General features: G+C 36.8%; 1 protein-coding gene across 2 annotated transcripts; it reads left to right on the top strand.

Moving 5' to 3' along the window:
• The first annotated feature begins 12,148 nt into the window (after positions 1–12,148).
• Positions 12,149–18,109, top strand: LOC132161716 (phosphatidylinositol 4-phosphate 5-kinase 4-like). 2 transcript variants are annotated; one of them, XM_059571892.2, is made up of 8 exons: positions 12,149–13,341; positions 14,348–14,515; positions 14,907–15,072; positions 15,161–15,277; positions 15,436–15,629; positions 16,121–16,251; positions 16,341–16,413; positions 17,821–18,109. In XM_059571892.2, the coding sequence occupies exons 1-8, from the start codon at positions 12,149–12,151 to the stop codon at positions 18,107–18,109; spliced, it is 2,331 nt and encodes a 776-aa protein (XP_059427875.2). The 2 variants fall into 2 exon arrangements, with proteins under 2 accessions (XP_059427875.2, XP_088367302.1); XM_088511176.1 differs by lacking the exon at positions 17,821–18,109 and having other exon boundaries at positions 12,149–13,180; positions 13,238–13,341; positions 16,341–16,417.
• The last annotated feature ends 5,263 nt before the right edge of the window (positions 18,110–23,372 follow it).

Genomic DNA, 23,372 nt, shown 5'->3' with positions numbered 1-23,372 from the left:
CGGTCATCCAAATTGATTTAACTAACTAGTCCATAAAACATGCATATGTTGATCAGGCACACATATATGAGGAATTCATGCAAGTAGGCATTAATCAAGTTAAATAGCACAACAAGATCATCACAAGGGCGCCAATATTGAAATATTAACTAAACATAACTAGGGCTTCAATCTATCCCTACTAATTAAATTAGCTACACATAAAATTGATGTTAAACATCTTTATAAAATAAAATAAAAGAATAAACCTGAGACTTCAACTTCAAGAGCTCCTCTTCTTCTCCTTACAAAGTATATCTATTCTAGAGGCTTAAGCGTCTATTTATAGGTTTTAGAAGTCCTTGACAAAGTAGTAAACCTAGGGATTTCGTAGGGTTTTGAGACCTATTACAATTGAGAGCTGGAAAACCCTAATATGGAAAGAGGGACATTCTGGCCGCCACTTTATGTGTCTCCTGCGCAAGGGTGCGATCGATCGCAGCCTGTGTGCGCTCGATCGCAGTGTCAGGGAGCTCCAATTTTTTCTATCTACTCTCTTTGAACCCAAATCATCTAGATTTACTTTATTTTCTTCCAAAAGCCTGCAAAAGTATGAAAAACATAAAAAGGAATTAAAATGGCCTAATTAACTAAAACCAACGGATTAAAACATGCAAGTTAAGGGCTGAAAATATGAATATTTTAGCACTTATCAGCAACCGATAGCTTCCTTGTGCTCTCTTAAAACCTCTAGCAATTTTTCCTCTTGAGCATCAACCAAATTTGAAGCTATAATCACAGGCAACGAATTTATTGGACCTAGGAACCTATACTTAAGGTTATTTGGTAGAGGCTTAGGTTCCTTCTTGGGAGGATCAGATACTACTATCTCCTCCTTCTCACTGCTTGCCAAAAGAGTAGTCTTCAGAAACGCATCTGCTTGATCAAGCAACTTATCCAAGTCTAGATCCTCTCCAAACGGAGCAAAGCATGCCTCCAGAGTGTCCCCAATGCTTGATTCATCCACCGTCTCCTCAATAATCTCCTCTATCAAGCATACATTTCTCACTTCATCATATTCTAATGGTTGTTTGCTGATATCAAAGATATTCAGCTCCACTGTCATATTTTTCACCCCTGTCCTACAATTAATCAGGGCGTTAGTCGTAGCTAAGAATGGTCACCCTAGAATCACCGATATCTGAATTCCAACATTCTGGACCGGCTATATGCCTAGGACAATGAAGTCCACGGGGAAGTAAAACTTATCCACCTTGATCAAAACATCCTCAATCATTCCTCGTGGTATCTTAACTGACCTATCAGCCAATTGAAGTGCTATGAACGTGGGCTTTAGTTCTCCTAACCCTAATTGCAGGTAAACTGAATAAGGTAGGAGATTCACAATCACCTCGAGATCTAAAAGAGCCTTCTCAATTCGACTGACTCATATCGTGCAAGAGATGGTACGACACCCAAGGTCCTTATACTTAATGGGCAACTTGCACTGAAGGATAGAGCTAACTTGCTCGGTCATAAATGCTTTCTTTGGGACATTCGTTCTTCTTTTAACTGTGATCAAATCCTTCAAGAACTTGGCATATGAAGGCCCTTGTTGGATGGCTTCCAAAAATGGGATATTGATTTGGATCTACTTGAACACTTCTAGAATGTCCTCAAACTTCCCTCCTTTCTTGGGTGCTTGCAACCTTTTAGGGTAAGGTGCTTTCGGCACAAATGACCTAGGAGGGTCCTTAATAATGGGCGTGGATGTAGATGGCTCGGCATCTCTCTTCTCTTTGTTGCCACTATTTTTTTCTTCTTGCCCCACAGGGTCTTCTTCTTGCTCAACCACCTAATTGTCCACTTGTCTCTCTGACCTCAGTGTGACAATCGCTTACACATGTTCTTACCCGTGTGCACGATTTGAGGAATTTCCAACCATAAATTGTCCTTTTGGGTTGGGCACGGGCTGACTGGTTAACTTCCCCTTTTCTCTCTCACCCAAGTGATTGGCTATCTGTCCAACTGACTCTCCATCTTCACAATTGCTTGGGTGTTAACCATAGTGGCATTCTTCACTTCATCGATCACTTGGGTGTTTGCCATGGCAGAATTTTTGAGCTCTTGTATGGTCTGGCTATTTGATTGTATGAATGCCTTCATTGTTTCTTCCAGCGATGATTGTGATGAAGATGCTGAAGGTTGCGCAAGTTAAGCTGAACGACCATGATTCTGAGCATGTGGGGGAAATCCTTGGTTCATTGGTTGGCTCTGCTTCCATGAGAAATTAGGGTAGCTTCGCCACCCTAGATTGTATGTCTCCGAATATGGTCTGCTCGCTTGCTTCCTAAAGTCGTTGAAAGCATTCATTTGTTCCATGGAGCACTTGGCAAAAGCTGGTGAAATAGACAATTATATGCTAAGTGCAAAGGATTAACACAGATTGAATAGCGATCAACATTGAATGTGTTGGCAGCATTTATGGACTGACCCACTGCAAGAGCTTCAACCTTCTTGGTCAGGGCATCTATCTTTATCCTCAAATCAGTGTCCTCCTTAACCTCATAGATGCCACCTTTCTTGGGGATACGGGAAAATTTATCCAGACAACTCAAAAAATGCCACTGTTGTGAGCTGTCGGAAAACTTGTCCAATGCCTTATATGCTTCATCCCCCATCAAACTTAAGAATGCTCCCCCATTTATTGACTCGATCATACTACGGTTGGATTAGGTCAATCCTTTGTAGAAAAATTGAACGGGTCTCCACTTCTCATATCCATGTGGAGGGCATCTTATCAACAATTCCTTAAATCTTTCCCAACTCTCCGAAAATTTCTCGTCCTTCTCTTGAGTGAAGGAACTTATTTCCTTTCTGCATTCATTGACCTTTGACATTGGGAAAAACTTGTTATAGAACTTGTTTAACAAGCTTTCCCAAGATGTAATGGATATGGGCGTGTTGGAATCCAACCATGCCCTGGCTTTGTCGTGCAGAGAGAAAGGAAATAGTTTGAGGTGGACAGACTCTTCGGAAAAATTTTCAAAATTTGAAAGTGACGCATATGTCCTTAAATTTCTTTACATGACTGTAAGAATTTTCAAGTTCTAGGCCATGGAGCGATGGTAGGAGTTGGATGATATGTGGCTTCAAATCAAAATGAGTAGAATTGGTTGGTGGCAACACTATACACGAATGGGAGTTAGTCACAACAGGTGCGAACAACTCCCTAAGTGATGTAGTGAAGTCCACGTTCTAAGCTCTAACTTGCTCAAAATTCCCAGCTCTAGCATCCTAATGTTCAACCCTAGGTTGCTCTAGATTCTGGGGTATATTATCTTGTTGGTCTCCCACTTCACCTCTATCCTCACTCTCAACAGGTGCTCTCCGAGTTCTCCTAAGAGTACTATCAATGTTGGGATTTAAAGGTGTGAAATCTAAATTTAGGGATCTCCAACCATGCATACACCAATCACAAGTGCTCAAACAAATTATCTGAACAACAATGAATAATCACAAAAAGAAAACAAACAACCAAACAAAAGATAAATAAAAATAGAAACAAACTATTAACAAAAATATACAAAAGAAATTTCAAAACAAAAAAAAAAAAAAAAAAATTGTGCTTAGCTGCTTCTGGTAGTGCGTGTGAGCGTAGGAACTATGCGATCGAGCGTAGATGTGAGTTTGCTGTGCGTTCGCACGCACTTGCACAGTAGATCAAGTGCAGACACGCGGGCTGCTTGCTGCAAAAGGCTTGAGTACGCTCGATCGTAGATGGAGTACGATCGAGCACATTGACAGGGACTGAAATTCTCCAAAACTGCAGCAAGAAAAACAGAGACAACAAACCTTTTTTTTTTAAAAAAAAAAAAAAAAAATCAGAATGGCAGAAACAACAACAAATACAATAAAATAAAATTGCAAAAAGAAAATAACTAGTAGAAAAATAAAATCAATTCAAATAAAAATCAATTTCACAAACAAACAAAATCCCCGACAACGGCGCCAAAATTTGATGTACAAATTTAATTGTACTCACAAGCGCACGAGTCGTGTGCAATATAGCGTGTGTGCAAGTGCAAAGTCGATCCACAGGGATTTGTGTTGTGTAAATCAATTTCTATTTAAACTAACTCTATTTTAACCTAGTTCCGAAAATCGTAATTTTTGTCGTGCAAAATAAAACATAAACTAAAGAAAATGATGAAATGAAATGGTAGAGATCAATAAGGTTTAAGAATTTACTTCGCCAAATCTTAACTCTATATTCTTGTATTTGTTCCTACAATCGACAAACTATTATGCTCAAGCTGTTGTTCGATGTTTTACGAATATCTAGTTTAAATTATTCAATGAATCCTCCAATTTTTACAAATCACAACAAATATCCGATTTGAAATTAAATCATCCTATGTATCCATTTGGTTAACAAATCAGAACGGATATCCAATTTCAATCGAATGATTTGATGTATCCGAAGGATGAAACACATTAAATATCCAACTCCAACACATAATAGTTCATCACATTCAAGTAAAAGATATGAATCAACCAATTGAATGGAAATCTACAACATTCTTATTCAAAGTCAAAAGTGTATGAACAAAATACGAGAATATATGAGTTTGTCAATGACAAAGCTTCATCTTCAACCTTAGTTGAAAGATTTAGCCTCTTATGATAACAAAAACAATAAACCATTGAATTGACATCATGAGAAAAATAAAACTTAAAATGAAAAACGAAGCCAAAGCTCCAGCACGACATTACGTCATATTTTAGCTTAAAACGGCGCCTCCCAATGTGTGGTTACAAGAGAAAAAGTTGTATAAATAATAAAAAAAACTAGGGTTCGGCGCTGCCAAGTCAGCGTGAGTGCGCTCAAGCGCACTCGGCTCTTCAGGGCTCCTGCGGCGCAGCACTTAAGTAATGTGTGCTAGGGTTGACATGGTTGTGCGCTCAAGCATGCCATGGATGGGCTTGAGCGCATATGCGCTCGATCGTCACTCTGTGCACTCGACCACACTTCCAGGGATCTTCAATTCCCATGCTTATTTCCACCCTCAAATAGCAGTTTTCTCTTAATGACCTGCAACACACCAAAACTAACAAAAAAATCAAAAAATAACACAGCCAAGAGCTTAACAAACATAAGTTAAGGGGCCCAAATAACAATATTTGGCACTGATCAGGCTGCACTTTGGTCACGAAACCATTGGATCAAAAGCCCCCACACACACACATTTGACCATAAAGTTAATATGTATAGTAAGCCCATGGCCGTTATCCCGCACGTACAGGTATGATGCAATTAATCTTATCAATCTTTTACATACATAGTTTGACAAGACTCATTATGATCTTGTTAATCAACACACGTTTTCACAAAAGAGAGTTCATAGTAGTTCCATAATGTATTTTGTGAGAGTTGCAAAATATGCATGTTTGATATATATAAAATAGACGTGCAATGCAGGAAAAGTAACAACAAGCATCCATGTGAGTTTGTACTCACCTGGGTTGTAAGGTTCCTTCGTAAAATTTTCTTGAGGCTCCATAACCTCGAATACTAAGAAAAGGCCTATCATTAGTTTTAAATCTAACTAAAACGAACCTAAAACATGGAAACGGAGGTTATCGAATGACTGGCCAAAGTGGTTTTCCCTGGAACACTTCTCACCGTACGTCGGGTTCCATAGCCGTACGTCCACCCAGAAGGCTCGTACATTTGGTCTCGTGGCCGTACGTCCTCCTAAAAGGTTCAAGTAGAACCTCATTTGGTTCATTCATCCTCTTATCCTCCCAGATTGACTTCTAAGGCTACCAAAAGGATATCTAGGACCTCCTATCTCAAAACAATGGCTCAATGCAATAGAAAACACAATGGAATGCTAAGCCCAACTCTAAACAAGATTAATGGTATAACATGTCTAAAGTTTCAAACCAAAGTCTAAGCTACTCTAGAAAGAACTAAAAGGGCATAACGACTTAGAAAGCAAAGTTAAGCGCAGAGGGTTACCTCCTAGAAGCAACGTTCAAGAAAACACTTCTGCTTCTCCATAAAACACACAATCTCACAAGAACACACTCACAAAACACTCACACGGGGATATCAGAGAGCTTGGGGGCGAGAATGGGTGTGAGAAACCATGAGGGTAGGGGGTATTTATAGCAAAGGGCGCTACCAACTTGTCTGAAAAGTAGCCTACGTTTGGTACTATAGGGGCGTACATCCAGTACTATTTAACCAGCGGTCCATAAGCTATAGCATATGTCCAGGTATTAACCAAGGGGTATTCCAAAAGTAGAGTACGTTCATGTGGTCCCTAGCGTACGTTCGTGTACTATTGGCAGAGTACGGCATACTATTGACACCGTGCGTACGGTGGTTCCCCCGCATACGTCCTCTACTACAAACAAGAGTGTATGTCGGGCAACCCTAGCGTATGTCCAGTCCGAAAGTCCAAGTCCCCAAAATGTCGTTATAGTTGTCCCTAGTGACCCAATGTCCAAATTAACTCTCTAACTAAGCTACCTAAGCTTAGTTAATTATTTGGGTCACTACAGTAACTGCTTACGAAACTACTTTAATAAATACATGCAATATGTTTGAAGGCTGAGCATGCATTTCTTTTTAATAACATGTTTTGAGCCTATTACTTTTATAAGATGAATAAATGTTTAAATATGATTTTCTAATAATAAATTGACAATATTTGCATTGTATGACGTTGTACACTAGTATGTGTGGTATAATGATCATGGGCTTATTGAAAGAATATACAGACACAGACCGTGTAATATTCCCAAACACAATAAACAGGCAATAATATCGACTAAATGGACAAACAGTAAAACATGCACATCACCATCGTAAGACAAATATTTGTTTACAAAGTGAAAAACCCAAAGAACACATCAATGGAAAAAACCATATCGGGGTAGCCAAACCCGAGAAATCACTAAGTAAGAGATCTAGAATGCAGACACAATGAAAACTTACAACCTGATGTAAATCCCTAGACTCTATATGACAACAAGTTACCCATTTGCCTCCAAGCTTGACAATTTCTTCGTAGTGCCTCTTGTTGTGCAAATTTATTTAACTCGCAAGTGCACGAATCAATTGTAGTTTAATGGATTGCAAGTGCGAGGTCGAACCCACAAAGAATTGTATTTTTGAAAGAACAACTTATATCTAAACTAATTTTACCCTAACTTAATTCCAAAAAAAGTTTGAATTTTGAGTTTTGAAAATTAAAGGATAAACATAAACTAAATGAAGTCTCTGGTTGAAGATGGTCACAATGGTGACAAGCTGAGACGTTTGTCGTTCTTACTAAGTTTAGAGGTACTCAAGGGTGTGGGTATCGTCTATTATGTAACTGTGAATCATCTTTTAGTGATTTTCTGGGTTTGGTTGCCCCGGAGTGGTTTTTACCTTGAGGTGCTCAAGGGTTTTCCACTTCGTAAATAAATCTTGTGTTTGATTTACTTTTTCGCTATGCATGATTTGTGTTTGATGATATGGCTTAGTTGTTTACTGTTGAATATTTTGACTGCAAGAGGTAGAATATGATCCATATAAACTTTCACCTAGCATAAGATTTACCACACCCTAGAAGCATAAAGCCATGTTTGGGGCTTCTAGCCGAGAGTTTCCACTCTCTAGCTGAATGTACGCCCACAGGGCGAGCATTTGCTCATAGAGAAGGATGCACGCTCAGAAACCCAAATATGTGAGTTTAAGGTTTTGATGGCCTCTATATGTTAGGTAGACCTTATTATGTCACTCGGAGAGTTCTTTAGCACTGCCTATAACGATATGTCGCATTTCGCTATTGCAAGAATTTATGATGTTGGAGGACTTGAGCGAGCACACAAGGTAAGTAAACACTTACGACCACTTTCCTTAAAAGATGTGTGATATGTCAACTGACTGAGCATGCGTATGATATAAGCATGCCTATATTTTCGTATAACTTGATAATTGTCTTAATAACTAGTTGATAAGATGCATCGTTTGACATGGTGCACCGGTATGTGCTATATAATGGCCATGGGCTAATGTTAAGTGCCAAAATATTCATATTTTAGCCCTTAAACTTATATGTGTTAATTCCTTAAGTGTTGTTAATTTATGCTATTTTAGATCTTTTATGTGTTTTCCATGTTTTTGTAGGCTTTTGGAAGAGAATTGAGTAAATCCAGAAGATTTGGGCTCAAAGAGAGAATTTGGAAAAAGTTGGAGTTTCTGACGATCGTACCTATGATCGATCGCAGGAGACCTGTGATCGATCGCACCTACAATCAAGCGCACACGGGTTGCGATCGATCGGAATTGTGTGCTAGAGAACAAAAAGCTGCAGCCAGAATGCCCTTTCCTTCCATATTAGGGTTTTTCAAGTCTCATTGGAAATAAGACTAAACCCTACGAATTTTCTAAGTTTACTAGTGTAACAAGGACTTCTAAAGCCTATAAATAGACCTCTAAACCCTGAGAATAATCATCCTTGAATAGACACAACTTTGGGGAGAGGAATTGAAGGCTACTTCTAGGAGCGGTTTTCAGTTCTTTCTTTCCCTCTTCTTTTGTCTTTCATTTTAATTATGTATAACTAACTCTTAAGGAGAGCTAGATTGAAGCCCTAATTATGTTTATTTAATATTTCAATATTAGCGCCTTTGTGATAATCATATTGTGTTACTTAACTTGATTAATTCCTGCTTTCTTGAATTCCTCATATGTATGTGATTGGCCATTATATGCATGTAGTATGGACTAGTTAATTAAATTAATTTGGATGATCGAGTCCTGGGCTTAATAAGAGTAACAAAAGAAATCGACACCGGGTTCTTGGGTTAATCAACATAGGGAACCGGGTAGACACCCATACCCTAAGCCTCATGTGTTTGTCAATTTCCACAAATTTATGTTTTCTTAAAGAACAACTTAGTAGACACCCATGCTAAATCCTTTAAGAAAGAAAAGAATTAGAGTAGACATCCATTCCTAATTCGTTGCTTAGGAAAATCAATAGCTTAAGGAGTAGACACCCATACCCTTAGGTTGGCAAGCATTAAGTATTCATAATATGATTGGATCATTGGCATATTGTTATATTATTTGAGCATGATTAGTGGTGGATATCACAGCCCTACCTTTACCATATCTTTATCTTTATTTCTTTTCCTTAATATCAATATCAATCTCGTGACAATTTTGGTATTTTAATTACTTCTAAAACAAAATCAACAATCTCCGTGGGATCGATCTCGTACTTGCTGCACTATACTATCGTTTGACCTTGTGCACTTGTGGATAAAACGTACTAAATATAATCTATTAATTTACGTAGTATTTGGCACAACAGCTAATTATATAAACTTGATTCTATGGTCAAACGTGTGTATGGATGTGATATAAGAGCCTTAGATCCAATAGTTAATTTGTGACTGGCATAGCCTTAATTGGTGAATCACTGCAGGACGTATATCATTAGTAGCATGGGCCACTCGAGATCGGATTCGGTCGGGCTAAGAGTGTTATGGACTGTAGCATACAATAGTTGCGGCACCAGCAATGTATTACACGTCCCTCAGAATAGTGCCAACCCTATTGAAAATGGGTAATATCTCGGGTAGACCATATATGATAGTTACGACCTATAAAACATTAGTTTTCTGCATTAAGCTACTTAGGCGACTGCCGCTAGAAATACACATTTTTCTCTCTACAAAACAATATTTTACAGTGTATTAACAGAGACCACCTATTTCAAATCCTTGACAAACTGCATGTTTATTTCTATAACAATTGGCTCTTGTCGTACCCAATTGTGAGGTTTACTTACTAAGTCGTTAGACTTACGCGGTTATTACATTTTGTAGGAAACCTATTTCTAGAAACAGAAGAGTGGCAAAGTTGACACTATGGACTTTGCCTACAATTAAGATCTTCACATTGTTACCATGTTTGATCAAGTTATTATTTATACTAGTTGCTCTGTGTCTATGTTTTGAGGTTAATATATACCTCTTTTATGGTTATTAGATTTCTCAGATTTGTTTCACCTTCCTATGCATTAACTTCGATGATGCTTAGAGGGGCGGTTCCTTATTTAGCTACAAGTTAGCTAAATTGGGGTAATTGCCAGTAATCCTACCAAGCTAGTTAGGCCAAATTTGAGGGCGTTACAGATTGTAAGTGTATGGTATGCGTATGATATCCAAGGCACCGTTATTGTATTACAAGTCCCTCAGGACAACGCAAACCCTACCAAGATGAGGTTAAAGGCTTGGATAAACCATATGGAGAATAGCTATGATTAATAAAATATACTTATATATACATATTCTCCTGCATTAAAATATCAGTGATTGTTATTAGAATTATACATAATCACTTCTTTAATTACAACCATATTTTTATGGTATAATAACGAAGACAATACACATTATGTTTGTGAAAATTCATGTTTACTATTCCATGTTATAAACTGTCGTTTAAAGACTCATTGCATGACCAACTGGTAATATTACTTCCTAAGTTGTGTACTTATAGAGTTATTTTTCTTCCACCTACCGAATACTTAGGTATATTACGGTTTAATAGGTTGCCCGAGTATAGAATGAGAAATTTCTCAAGGATGACGACGTCAAGCGAATAACTCGTATTATCAGGTCTGGATAGTTATTCATTAATGTCTCTAGAATATTGTTGGAAGCTCTGGGTCTGTAATTGATAATACATAATGTTATTAATGAATAGTTGCTATTGTAGTAATCAAATCATGTATTTTCGGTTTCCGCGTATTTTTATCCTGATTTGTTTAATGGACCATACACTAGTTAGTTACTAGTAATTAGTCTATGAGTGTTGCCATTAACTCTTCCAAGATTGATTGAATTAATTAATGCACCATGATTAGTCTAGATAAAATATATAATTAAGCAGCAAATTCATTGAAAATTAGGTTGTAATATGCCCATCTAACTGCCTAGTATATGCATAGATATATATCAATGCTTCTCTTACACAAGAGCTGAATGTTCAATATCTTTTAATATATATGTAACCAAACAATTTGACCAAATAAAACATGCTTAATCTCTTTGCTTGCAAATGATCCCAACAAACATGTATCTTATTTAAATTGTCAGCAAGGGCAAAACAATTATGTCCATTTTCTTACTAGCATCTATCTTTTGTCTTTATAATATATTGGTCAGTTATATATAGAAACATTAACTAGGAATATTGTTAACTCATTTCTCAAAAAGTCTAAGGTTTTAACTCATTTTTTAGTTGAGTTAAATAATTATAAGGGTGCATTTGGGGAGACAACATGGTCTAAGACAGAGAATATACAAAGAGTAATTTGTTAAAAATAAAATAAAATAAAAATCTTTTTGGTCTATTTTTTTAATCTAAATTTAGCAATCAATTAGTAAAGCTACCCTATTTTTGTAAGAGAAGCATAAGAACAATAAATATGAGCTTGCTTTTCGCACTTCTCTCCAAATGTCATGGTTTGTAGAGGTTGTAGGAGATGAAACAGTCTCTATCTCTCTCTGAATCACAAAACAGAAAGAACATAGGAGAAAAAAGTGCATTCTCTAACTGATTAGGTAATGAATGCTTCCATCGTGGTTTTCTCAGTCAAATGTCAACCTAAGAAAATTAAAGTTCAATCCAACATACCTAGTGTCTTGCAAGCCTTCTTGCCCACTTCGCTAGTGACATGTGTCCAAATGTATACATTTCATTGTATGAATACTATCCACATTTGTTGTGAGAATAGCATAACCCCAAATAATTGGAAAAATTGGAGACCAAAAATTTACACCGTGATGACCGTTTGTTATGGTTCAGAAAGAAAAGGCACTCTTTGGTTCAACCGCTCTTTTTGCTTCATTCACATAAACAAAAACAAAAACAAAACATCCGTGGTCTTTCCCTCTAGATGTATTGCTCACCAATTCCATTTTGATTTCATTTCATCATCTGGGCCTTCATGATTTCTCTCAAACAAGTATTTTCCAGTCTCATTTTGCTTTTCCATAGAATAAACCCTTTGTAAAAATAAATATGGAACTGTAAATAATATATATGTAGAGATAAATACATATTTCAAAATAAAAGGAGGAAAAGCGTTGCAGAATGAGCAAAGAAACAGGTGTTTTGAAGGCATGGGAAGCCACGGTCCGCAGGACACAAGCTGCGAAAAAGAGAGCCAATAGCCTTTTTGGCACGATGTCGGTGGCTCATGCAGATGATGATGAAGACGACAACAAAAATGACGAAAATGACAACAATGGAAGCAACAAACTATACCATGCAGAGAGGGTTCTTCCCAATGGTGACTACTACACCGGCCAATGGTCCGACAACTTTCCCCACGGACAAGGGAAGTACCTTTGGACCGATGGTTGCATGTATGTAGGAGAGTGGTTCAAAGGAAAAACAATGGGAAAAGGTAGGTTTAGTTGGCCTTCCGGTGCTACATATGAAGGAGAGTTCAAGAGTGGCTATATGGACGGCACCGGCACGTATACAGGTTCGAATGGGGATACTTATAAAGGGCAATGGATCATGAATTTGAAGCATGGACATGGCGTGAAAAATTATGCTAGCGGAGATTGGTATGAAGGAGAATGGCGGCGAGGGTTGCAGGAAGGTCAAGGGAGGTATCAATGGAAGAATGAGAGTTATTACTTTGGAGAATGGAAGAATGGAGAGATATGTGGAAAGGGTACATTTGTTTGGACTAATGGGAATAGATATGATGGGTTTTGGGAAGATGGGTTGCCTAAAGGCAACGGAACATTCAAATGGCCTGATGGGAGTTTTTATGTTGGGAATTGGAGCAAAGATCCAAGTGAGCAAAATGGGACTTATTATCCATCAGGCTCATCCCCAGAAGCAAATCTTGAATGGGATCCTCACGATGTGTACAATGTTGATTTAGGCGACTGCAAGATTTGTCCTGGAGAGAAGGTTTCGATTTTGCCATCACAAAAGAAGCTGGCATTGTGGAGGTCATCCAAGTCTGGGGATAGCCTAAAGCCTAGGAGAATGTCAGCAGATGGGAGGGTGAGCGTGGGAGTGGAGAGGCCATTGGACAGATTGCATATGTGGGATGGTGATGCTGATGGTGATGAATCTAGTGATATTGGTAGTAGGATTCCAATGGTGGGGAATTTGGAAGATGATTTATTGGGTCTACATATGAATGATGCAAATCCAAAGGGGTTGCCAATGAAAGTGTCAAGGAGAGCAAAGAAACAAGGAGAGACTATATGCAAAGGGCACAAGAATTATGAGCTCATGCTCAATTTGCAGTTGGGAATTAGGTATTCCTCATCCTATTAGGCTTTTGTAACCTTTTTATTTGATATGTTTTGTTTCAACCATTTAATTTATGTCATTGATATATATATATATATATATATATATATATATATATATATATATATATATATGATTGGCTTTGTTTATATGGTCATTAAAATTTTGAATCCATTCTATTTAATATTGATGTATGATAAATTTCGGAACCCCACTCCATTAAGTCAAATGCAACTATTTCAATTAACTTTTATTTTTCAATTCTAGAATTATGGATGGGAGTTAAGATTCAATGCATTTTTCTATTTCTTGTGCTAAGTGTTCTCAGCTTTCAGTGCATAGACAATGATTAGAAGTGGCTTCATTGCTCTAATAGTTGTCACCCAATAATGCTCCAACTATTAAATTGATACTACTTTTGTTGGTCCATACTTCCCCCATTGGTCTATTCTTATGAACTATATAATTGGTCCAATTTCTTGTTTCAACGTCATTGGTCCCGATATGCTTACCTAGTAAAGTTCCAATCAATTGTCTTCTACCTCCAATTCTATTTAATAAGTTAACTGTTAAGATTTTGGAATAAAATTTTATGTTTAACTATCTTCATAGGAGTTTTCTTAAGCATTGGTTGGCACTAATAATGCAAGACATATGACATTTTCAATTATGCAATCTTTGGTCTTTTTGTCAATCATAGAAAGTTCTTCAAAATGAAAGTTTCGTCAACTCATTTCGAATTACTTCATGATACAATAATTTGTGCATATTTCTTTCGTTATTGAAACTTGATTGTACTATTCTTCATATCTTACTCATCAAAAGTGACTTAAAAGACATAAAACAATGAACTTACCACATAGTGTGCAAAATTGAAGGAACATATCTTTCTTTTCCTTGTTCTACTTGAGTTTTACAGGTAAAAAGCTTAAAATTTTCCCTTTCCCGAATTGAACAGTTCGTTTAGACATATGACGGCTTAGTATATCCATATATGGATTGATTGGACAGGCATTCTGTTGGAAGACCTGCTCCAGCTGCTTCCCTTGATTTGAAGCCTTCAGCCTTTGACCCCAAGGAAAAAGTATGGACTAGATTTCCTTCAGAAGGATCCAAGTACACCCCACCACATCAATCTAGTGAATTCAGATGGAAGGATTACTGCCCATTGGTCTTCAGGTGTAGCCTTGAAATATAATATCTTGTTTTTTTGTTTAATTTATGTTGCATTTGTGAGGTAAATACTTAAATATTGACGTTACAACTTACAATAGAGCCTTCCAACTTAAAAAATGGGTTATCGGGTAAGAGTGCTACGTATCTAAATGTGAAAGTAGTATTTATAACATGATTGAATTGAGGGGACTGCCTTGAAAGAGGGGAAAAGACCATACATTATTTGATAGGATGACTTAGATCAAATGGTTTAGATCATATCAATTTTCAATAGTATAAAGTGTTCTTTTCCCTAAAATAAAAAATAAAAGAATCCATCATATAAGCTAACACAATAAACCAAATGGTTTAGTATCATTTTGTTATCCTAATTGTTTTTCTTTCTTTTCTCTAGGACTTTAAGGAAGTTGTTCAATGTGGACCCAGCTGATTACATGATTTCAATATGTGGGAATGATGCTCTTCGAGAACTCTCCTCTCCTGGTAAAAGTGGTAGCTTCTTTTACTTGACCAATGATGACCGATACATGATAAAGACTATTAAAAAGGCGGAAGTAAAAGTGAGTATTAATACATAATTTTGCCCACAATTTTTCCTTTTGAAATATTGTTCTTTAATTTTAATTCAACTGTTTTTTCATCATGCAGGTGCTTTTAAGGATGCTTTCTGCCTATTATAATCATGTTCGAGCCTTTGAAAACACACTAGTAACCAAATTTTATGGTCTGCATTGTGTTAAGTTAACTGGGCCTATCCAGAAGAAGGTAGATGTACTAGTAGTGTCATACAAACCAACATGCACAAAAAATGTGTGGAATAAGTGACCCGGCCATCAATTGTTCTTCTTTTCTTTTCTCAATGTTAAGGAACATATCCTCTATCACTAATTATATGCACATATACAATGTGGTTGATGATATAGGTACGCTTTATCATAATGGGGAATCTCTTTTGCACTGAATATACCATCCATAGACGCTTTGACTTGAAGGGATCTTCTCTTGGCCGCACAACTGATAAGCCTAAGACAGAGATTGATGAAACTACCATCCTTAAAGACCTTGATCTGAACTTTATATTCCGATTGCAGAAGTCATGGTTTCAAGAGTTTTGCAGGTGAACATAGTTAATTTAAGACCTTACTTTCTCTAAAATGTTTTATCTAAGGAAAAACTTTACTTACACCCTTAAACTATCAATGTTTTTATAATCATAATCTCGAACTCAATTTTTGCAACATCGGTATCCCAAGAATTTTTTCTTTTTTAATTTCACCCCTTTTTTTTGTTAAAATGCCCCGGTATAGAAAAAAATAGTCAAAATTCTTAGGGGTCTCATGACCCATGGCCATGTGGGTAAATTATTTTCTTTTAAAAAAAAATGGGGGGCATTTTGAGCATTTTAACAAACAAAAAAAAAATGCTGACATTAAATGAGAATTTCTTGAGATATCAACATTGTAAAAACTAAAAGTTTGAGTTATGATTACAAAATCGCTGATGCTTTGTAAGGGTCTAAGTGAAGTTTCCTTTTATTTACCTACAAATTGTTGTTGCAAGAATCCTATTTTTGTTTTCAGCCTTCCTAAATGTACATCTGTTTTACAGGCAAATTGATAGGGACTGCGAGTTTCTTGAACAGGAGAGAATTATGGACTATAGCCTTTTGGTGGGTCTTCACTTCAGAGAAATATCAACTGCTGGGGACCTCATTCCTTCGGGAGCTCGAACTCCTATTGGTGATCATTTTTTTGTCTTTCATAAGATCTCACTTTGACTATGTTCTTAATCTCATACTTACAAAAATGGATCATTTTCTTTCTTCTAGGTGACTCTGACAGTGAAGGAGCTCCTTGTCTTTCAAGAGCAGACATGGATCAGCTTCTTTTAGACCCATCCAGGTGAAATGTCTATATTTATTTTCAATATATAAGAAATTAACCATGACTTCGTCAATTCATTCCATTTAATTAAAATATTTTACATATTGAGTCTCACCTACTAAAAGTGGGACTGGCAATCTGGGTTGGCAGATTGGGTTCGTGTTGACTTGCTTGACCCATCAACTCATTTAGCGTCAACCCGGACATAGCCCATTAAACCCTTCAACCCTGATCAACCCATTTGACCCATTTCAACCCAAACACAAACTTTTTGACCCGTTTCAACATGTATTTATTATATTAACACACACACACACACACACATATATATATACACATATATATATAATTTTATAAACAGGTCAAGCGAATCGACCCGTTCATGCCAAAACTTTACCCTCTAATCTCGTGTCGGGTTCGTAGGCTATGTCAAAAATTATTAGCCCTAAATTAAATGGAGTTTGAGCCTACAAGTATATATATATATATATATATAAACAGGTCAAGTGAATCAACCCGTTCATGCCAAAACTTTACCCTCTAATCTCGTGTCGGGTTCGTAGGCTATGTCAAAAATTGTTAGCCCTAAATTAAATGGAGTTTGAGCCTACAAGTAAGGGAGAGTGTTAAAGTATTGATTAATTATTAAATTCATATCTTCCTATTAACTTAAAATTTTAAGATAGGTGATGATTTAACAGTAACAGAAGTACAAAATAAGAACAAATTTTCTTGGTAAGGGAAACGCCTCATGAAGAATGAGAATCATAAAAAGATCACTAATCATCTGGGAGGGTGAAATGGCCTTGGTGCTCCTCCAAAGTAATAGTTTTTATAAAAATCAGTGGTTAAGTACTTATGTTAAACTAAGAGAAACTACTCAGCCTTGATTACTCAAATTAAATGAACATTAATTGAGGTTAAGTTTTAGTTGTTCAATGCGTGTAGTATTTTTCTCATGTACCAAAAAATGGTGTCATTGTATTAGTAGTGAAAATAGATCAAAAACGTTTAAAATTAAGGGTAATTAACAATTACCACAAGTCTTCCAAGGATATGATTTCCTATATAGCAAGAATGATGGTATGTTTGTAACTAATAGACTTCACAACAACAATAAATCAAAATATAATCCATGTTAAATCACTACTTATCTTAAAAGCTTAAGCCAAGAAGAAATGTTTAAATAAATGAAGCCCAACACTTGGCATATTTAACTGAAATGGGAGGTGGGTGAATTGTGGAGTCAGATAGTTCGAACTCATGACTTATGTTCTAATACGATGTTAAATCATCACTTATCCCGAAAACTTAAACCAATAGAAAAAAAATGTTATTTTTAATAATTTAATTCATATTTTAACAATACAAATTAGAGAAATATACATATTATGTTTTGATATAATTACACATTGATTATTGCAGGTGGGCTAGCATTAAACTAGGGTTGAACATGCCAGCTCGAGTGGAAAAGATGGTGAGAAGAAATGACTATGAATTTCAGCTCATAGGAGAACCGACCGGGGAGTACTATGATGTCATTATGTTTTTTGGAATAATTGACATTCTTCAAGACTACGACATCAGCAAAAAGCTTGAGCACGCATACAAGTCCATCCAATATGATCCCACCTCTATTTCAGCTGTTGATCCAAGACAATATTCTAGGCGATTCCGAGACTTCATATTCAATATTTTTGCAGAAGATATTTGAGAGAGATCTGAAGTTGTTATCATACATCAAGAAATCTGTGTTTGACAGCACTGCCTACAGCAGCGGCCTGTCCCGGCAATAAACTTTCACCATTTGGAGGGGCTATATGTGGTTTTAAGTGCTAAGCTCCACATAGTTTTGATTGGATCTTATGTTCATTCTATCAGTTTTTTTTTTTTTTTTTTCCTTCACTTTTATACGTACATCTATAGATATATAGTATGTTTTAGCAAATTATAGATTAATGGTATGAACAGCAGCAGCAAAAATATATCCAATTGTAAAACTGCATAAGAATGCATTGTTTTGATCAATTCTTTTGTATCAAGAGATAAAAAGATGTGTGGGAATAAAGAGATTTGTTTTCAATTGAATTGGATAGGGGGAAGCTGAATTTATTGATTATTTCTTCTAATAATGGTCTCTCTCTCTAGCTATATGTTGTAAAATCTTTGAGGTATATTAGGACACATGGATGACACTACTTTTGTTAAATTTCATTGTTCATTACTTCCCACCATTTCGTAAAAAATATATATTCAATAGACATAAATAGAGGAGCAAACATATGTTGTGTGTTTTACCTTGAAGTTGAGGTGATGGTGTATTGTTATTCCAATTTTCTTTCTTTTATGTGAAAAATACATTAATTTCACCCCCTTGAAGTATCCACGCATTTGTGTTTTGGAGTCCAATGTTTAAAAATCGACGAAAGACCCTTACAAATGTATCTGACAATATGGACAAAAACTAAGTCCACTAAATCCGTCAATTTGGACAGAAACTAAGTCACGTGTGTGGCACGTAATATTTTTTAATCAATACTTTTGAAGATGCCATCAGGGGGTAAAGTGTAAACATAAAAATTAAAAATTAATTTTTTTTTAAAAAAAAAGGGTAACTTCACTTACCCCCTGAAATGTTACGCCTTTTGCAAACACCCTTTCCCAAAGTTTAAAAAGTCTCATGTTGGTGTATCGTTCTTTTGATTTTTTCTAGTCACCCCACTTCCGTTAGGCTAAGCATTGGGCTTTAGCCTTAGCCCACTCCCACATGCTTAGCACTTAGGCCTCGGGTTTTATCCTAAAGCTCAATGCTCCTTTGACTTGACTTTGGCCCTTATAATTAAATCTATTGAGCCCAAAGTTTATTTGCAAACCTATAAGAATTAAAACCATGAGCCCAAAGCTCCTTTTAATTCTTTAGCCTGCATGAATTAAATTATGAGCTCAATGCTCTATTTAATTCCCTAAGTCCAATTTCTTCAATTCAACCACTTAGATTAATAAATCTCTTTGGCCCATGTTTTCTTAAAATAAAACATTCTAGGTAAATAAATATATAACTGAAGCCTAATATAAATGCTTAGTCAATATTAGCTCAAAGCAGGACCTAAAGAAAAAGTACAATTAGCTTCAATAGGCATGTGACCATGTCACACAGCTCTATTTAATCACAATTAATTTCTCTAAATAATTATAATTGCACTCTAATAAGTATTTTTTTTATTTAATTAATTAATCTTCATGACATACTTACTTATTGCATGTTACCCTGCCATGAAATCATTCCGTAGTCGAACCAAAGTTTATGTACTATCACTTTGTTCACTACCTTTTTTTTTTCTTGAGTCACTGATTTAAATCATGATTATCCTTATGTACCTTGTGAGAAAGCATCTTACCTTGTACATGTATAAGTTTTTAGTATACCTACAAAAAACACTCAAACCCAAACTTAAGGATAATCTTTCTCATTAAATCTAAAACAAGGAAAAATTTTCATATCTGTTTGTTCTCTGACAAAGGATTTGGATTCCTTCTTGAAGCCAGTGTTTCCAAAATGCTATATGCAATTACCCAACGTATCAAAGTTATTTTGACCGATGATTAGGGGTGTCAAAATATACCGGGGAACCGGAACCGCAAAACTGGGAAACCGGGAAACCGGTTCCAATTCCGGTTTGGAAAAACCAAAACCCGGGTATCCCAGTTCTGGTACCCGTTTTTTACCAGGTTACCGGGATAATTATATATATATTTTTATAGTTTAAATTTTTTTTAGGTTTAGGGCCTTTACAATACTCCCTCTCCCCTCTTTTTTTCATCCTCATTTTCTCACGCACACGCACTACACCATCACCCATTTCTACCCTTTTTTCTCATTTTTCTCTTCCAACACCCGGCCTCTCTCTCTCTCTCTCTCTCTCTCTTTCTTGAGTGACCTCCATGCTCCACTGCTTCGTCAAGCCGTCTCCCTCTCTCGCTCCCCTTCGTCAGACCGTTTCTCTCTCTCTCCAGCCGAGCAATAAGCACTAGCAGCCAGGTATGGACTCTCTTTTTTTGGGTTTCTTTGATATTAATTTCAATTAGTTTCACTATATTTTATTAAATTGGTGTTATTTTGGTGTTTATTTTGTGATCTGGTGTGGAATTGTGGTTCAAATCTAGGGTTCCGAAATGGTTCTTTCATCTTTGTAAAAATTTGAAATTTTTTGGCTTGTTTTGCTGGGTTTTTACGGTTTTAGTGTTTGGCTCTGTTTGGTTGCCAAGAAAATGTGTTTGGCTCTGTTTTTTTCTTTCTTTTTGTACTCGGGGTTGTAAACCATTTGTAGAGGCAATTCTTTTTTTTTTTTTCTTCATTTCTAAGTGATTGTATCATTTGTATAATTAGGTGTATCTGGAGTAATGAACATGTGTTTTTTTTTTTTTTTTTTTTGACATGTCCACACAAGGGAAGGGAGAGGAGGAATTCGAACTAGTGACCTCCGCTTCTTGAGGCGTGGTTCACAACCGATTAAGCTAACCCCTTGGGACGAACATGAGTTTAGATTATTTCAATTTTAACCTTTTTTTTTTTTCTCCATATTCTGCATATTTGTTGATAGACTTCCAGAGTGACGAAAACGAGCGCCCTTCTAATAAGTCCTGGGATTTTTGGAAGCATATGGAAAATGAATATCTGAAATTCTTAAAAATAATTTTTTTAAGAATGAACCCACTTATGAATAAAATTGGCTTATTTTAGGCCTAATACCTAAAATAAGCCCAAAAAACAATTTTCTTAAAAAAGGTGTTACCGGACCGGATAGAAACTGGAACCGGCCGGTTAACCAGGACCCAGTTCCCGGTTCCGATTGCCCAAAACCAAGAACCGGGGTACCCCGGTTTCGGTCCCCGGTTTTGGCCAAAAATCGGGAAACCGGACCAGATTGACACCCCTACCGATGATAGGTCTCACTCTTTGATACATCAAAGTAACCTACACTTCACATCAAACTCCTCAGGATTTAAAGTAAATGCTATAAACCGTCGTGCACGTACATCATTTGTTATGACGACATTTAGAAACAAATGATGACTTATGTGGTACTGTTCGATGTATGGCACAACTCCACCAATACCCTAACATATCAAACCGAAGCCTACCTGCTTCTCTGGACCATGAAAATGTTAAGGAACATGAAGTAGTTAGTTTATCTTTGTTTGTATTAAAGCAACTAGTATAGTTTATCTTTGTTTGTATTAAAGCAACTAGTATAGTTTATCTTTGTTTGTATTAAAGCTCTCTAGTTGTATTAGTTCTCCTCGTAGTTGATTTCAATTGTAACTTTTTGCCTATATATACAATGAAAACGAAGCTGAGACTTCATTCCGCCAAAAGTAAGTTTATTTACTTACTTTCATGGTATCAAGAGCCTTCCTTTGACTCACGTCAAGTTCTCTCTTCCTATCTCACATAACCCACGTTACAGTGAGCCTTCTAGCCAAGTCTCCCCCAGTTTTACGTCCCTGCTTCCCATACCTTCCACAGTATTTCATTCTCCTTTCTTATCTCACTGTACATACCTTACAAATCAGCCCCTGCCTCATCCCTTGAGCAATCCGCAGCTCCTCTTCTTCGGCAGAATCGAGGGTCTTCTCCTTCCTCGGCAGAATCAGCAGCTCTTATTCTTCAGCAATCAGCTGCTCCTCTACTTCCTCGACAAATTCAGCCCCTTTTGGTGTCAACAACACCCTTGCTCACCTCCCTCAAACCTATCAAGCAACAGCAACACTCATGGTGCTATTTGACAACATTGCTGCTCCATCCTTCACGATGCAAAACATTGTGCATCTTTTTCAATCCAAGCTCGATGACAGCAACTATTTCGGATGGGTCTTTCAATTTAAGCCCATCCTCAAAACCAACGCCTTGATGGACATTGTTTATGGCTCCGAGCTATGCCCACCAATGCTTATTCCATCTTCCGCGGACAAAACTACTCCTAATGTCTCAAACCCATAATATATTCTCTGGGAATCGAAAGATCAATGCATCCTTAGTTGGTTCATTTCAACCCTGACTGATCCAATTGTTCCTACTATCTATGGGTGTAAAACCTCAAGTCAAGTATGGAACACCCTTACCACTTGTTATGCCTCTCCATCTAGGTCTTACATTACCCAATTGAGACGTCAACTTCAGACTCTTAGACAAGGTAACAATCCATGTGTTGCTTTTATTCATAGTGCAAAATCACTTGCTGACCAGCTAGCCATTGCCGGCAGCCCCATCACCAATGATGACCTTGTATCCTACATCATAGGTGGATTAAGCTCCACCTACAATTCTTTTTTCATGACCTACTCCATAATAACAAAGAACACCTCTATGTCTCTTGAAGAATTTCAATCTGAATTACTTGGACATGAACAACTCCTTGAACATCAAGCTGCCACAATCATATGCCATGACTGCTCAAAAGACAGATTACAAGCAGAGATTCAACAACAACCAAAGGAAGCCTTTCTCCAATTATAGAAATTCATATCCCTAAAAGAAGCCTTTCAATAGATCTCCTAGTATCCTCCCATCCCTTGTTTTCCCTCAAGGAAAAACCATCACTAGAGGCTCCAGCAACTACACTCCAAGGAGAAATTCTCGCAGCAACTACAATCCAAGGAGAAATTCTCCCATACTGGCTCTTCCTCTTTTGTTAGCTCAAATCAACTTTTACATCTAAAATATCTTACACTGTCCTAATGCTACAACAAATTTACTTTCAATCAATAAATTATGCCGTGACAATGATTGTCATTTTTAACTAACTTATACATATTTCTTGATTAAGGACAACCTTACAGGGAGGATCCTTCTGCAAGGGGCAAGTGAAGATGGTCTCTACCCATTAAGGCTACAACACTTCGACAGAAATAAATTCAGAGCATTTATTGCACGAATTGGGATCAATGTGTCTTCTTCAATTTGGCACAACCGCTTA

This window comes from Corylus avellana, chromosome 10 (assembly GCF_965113065.1).
Source record: "Corylus avellana chromosome 10, dhCorAvel1.hap1.2, whole genome shotgun sequence".
Lineage (NCBI taxonomy): Eukaryota > Viridiplantae > Streptophyta > Magnoliopsida > Fagales > Betulaceae > Corylus > Corylus avellana.
This window is presented reverse-complemented; position numbering and strand designations above follow the sequence as displayed.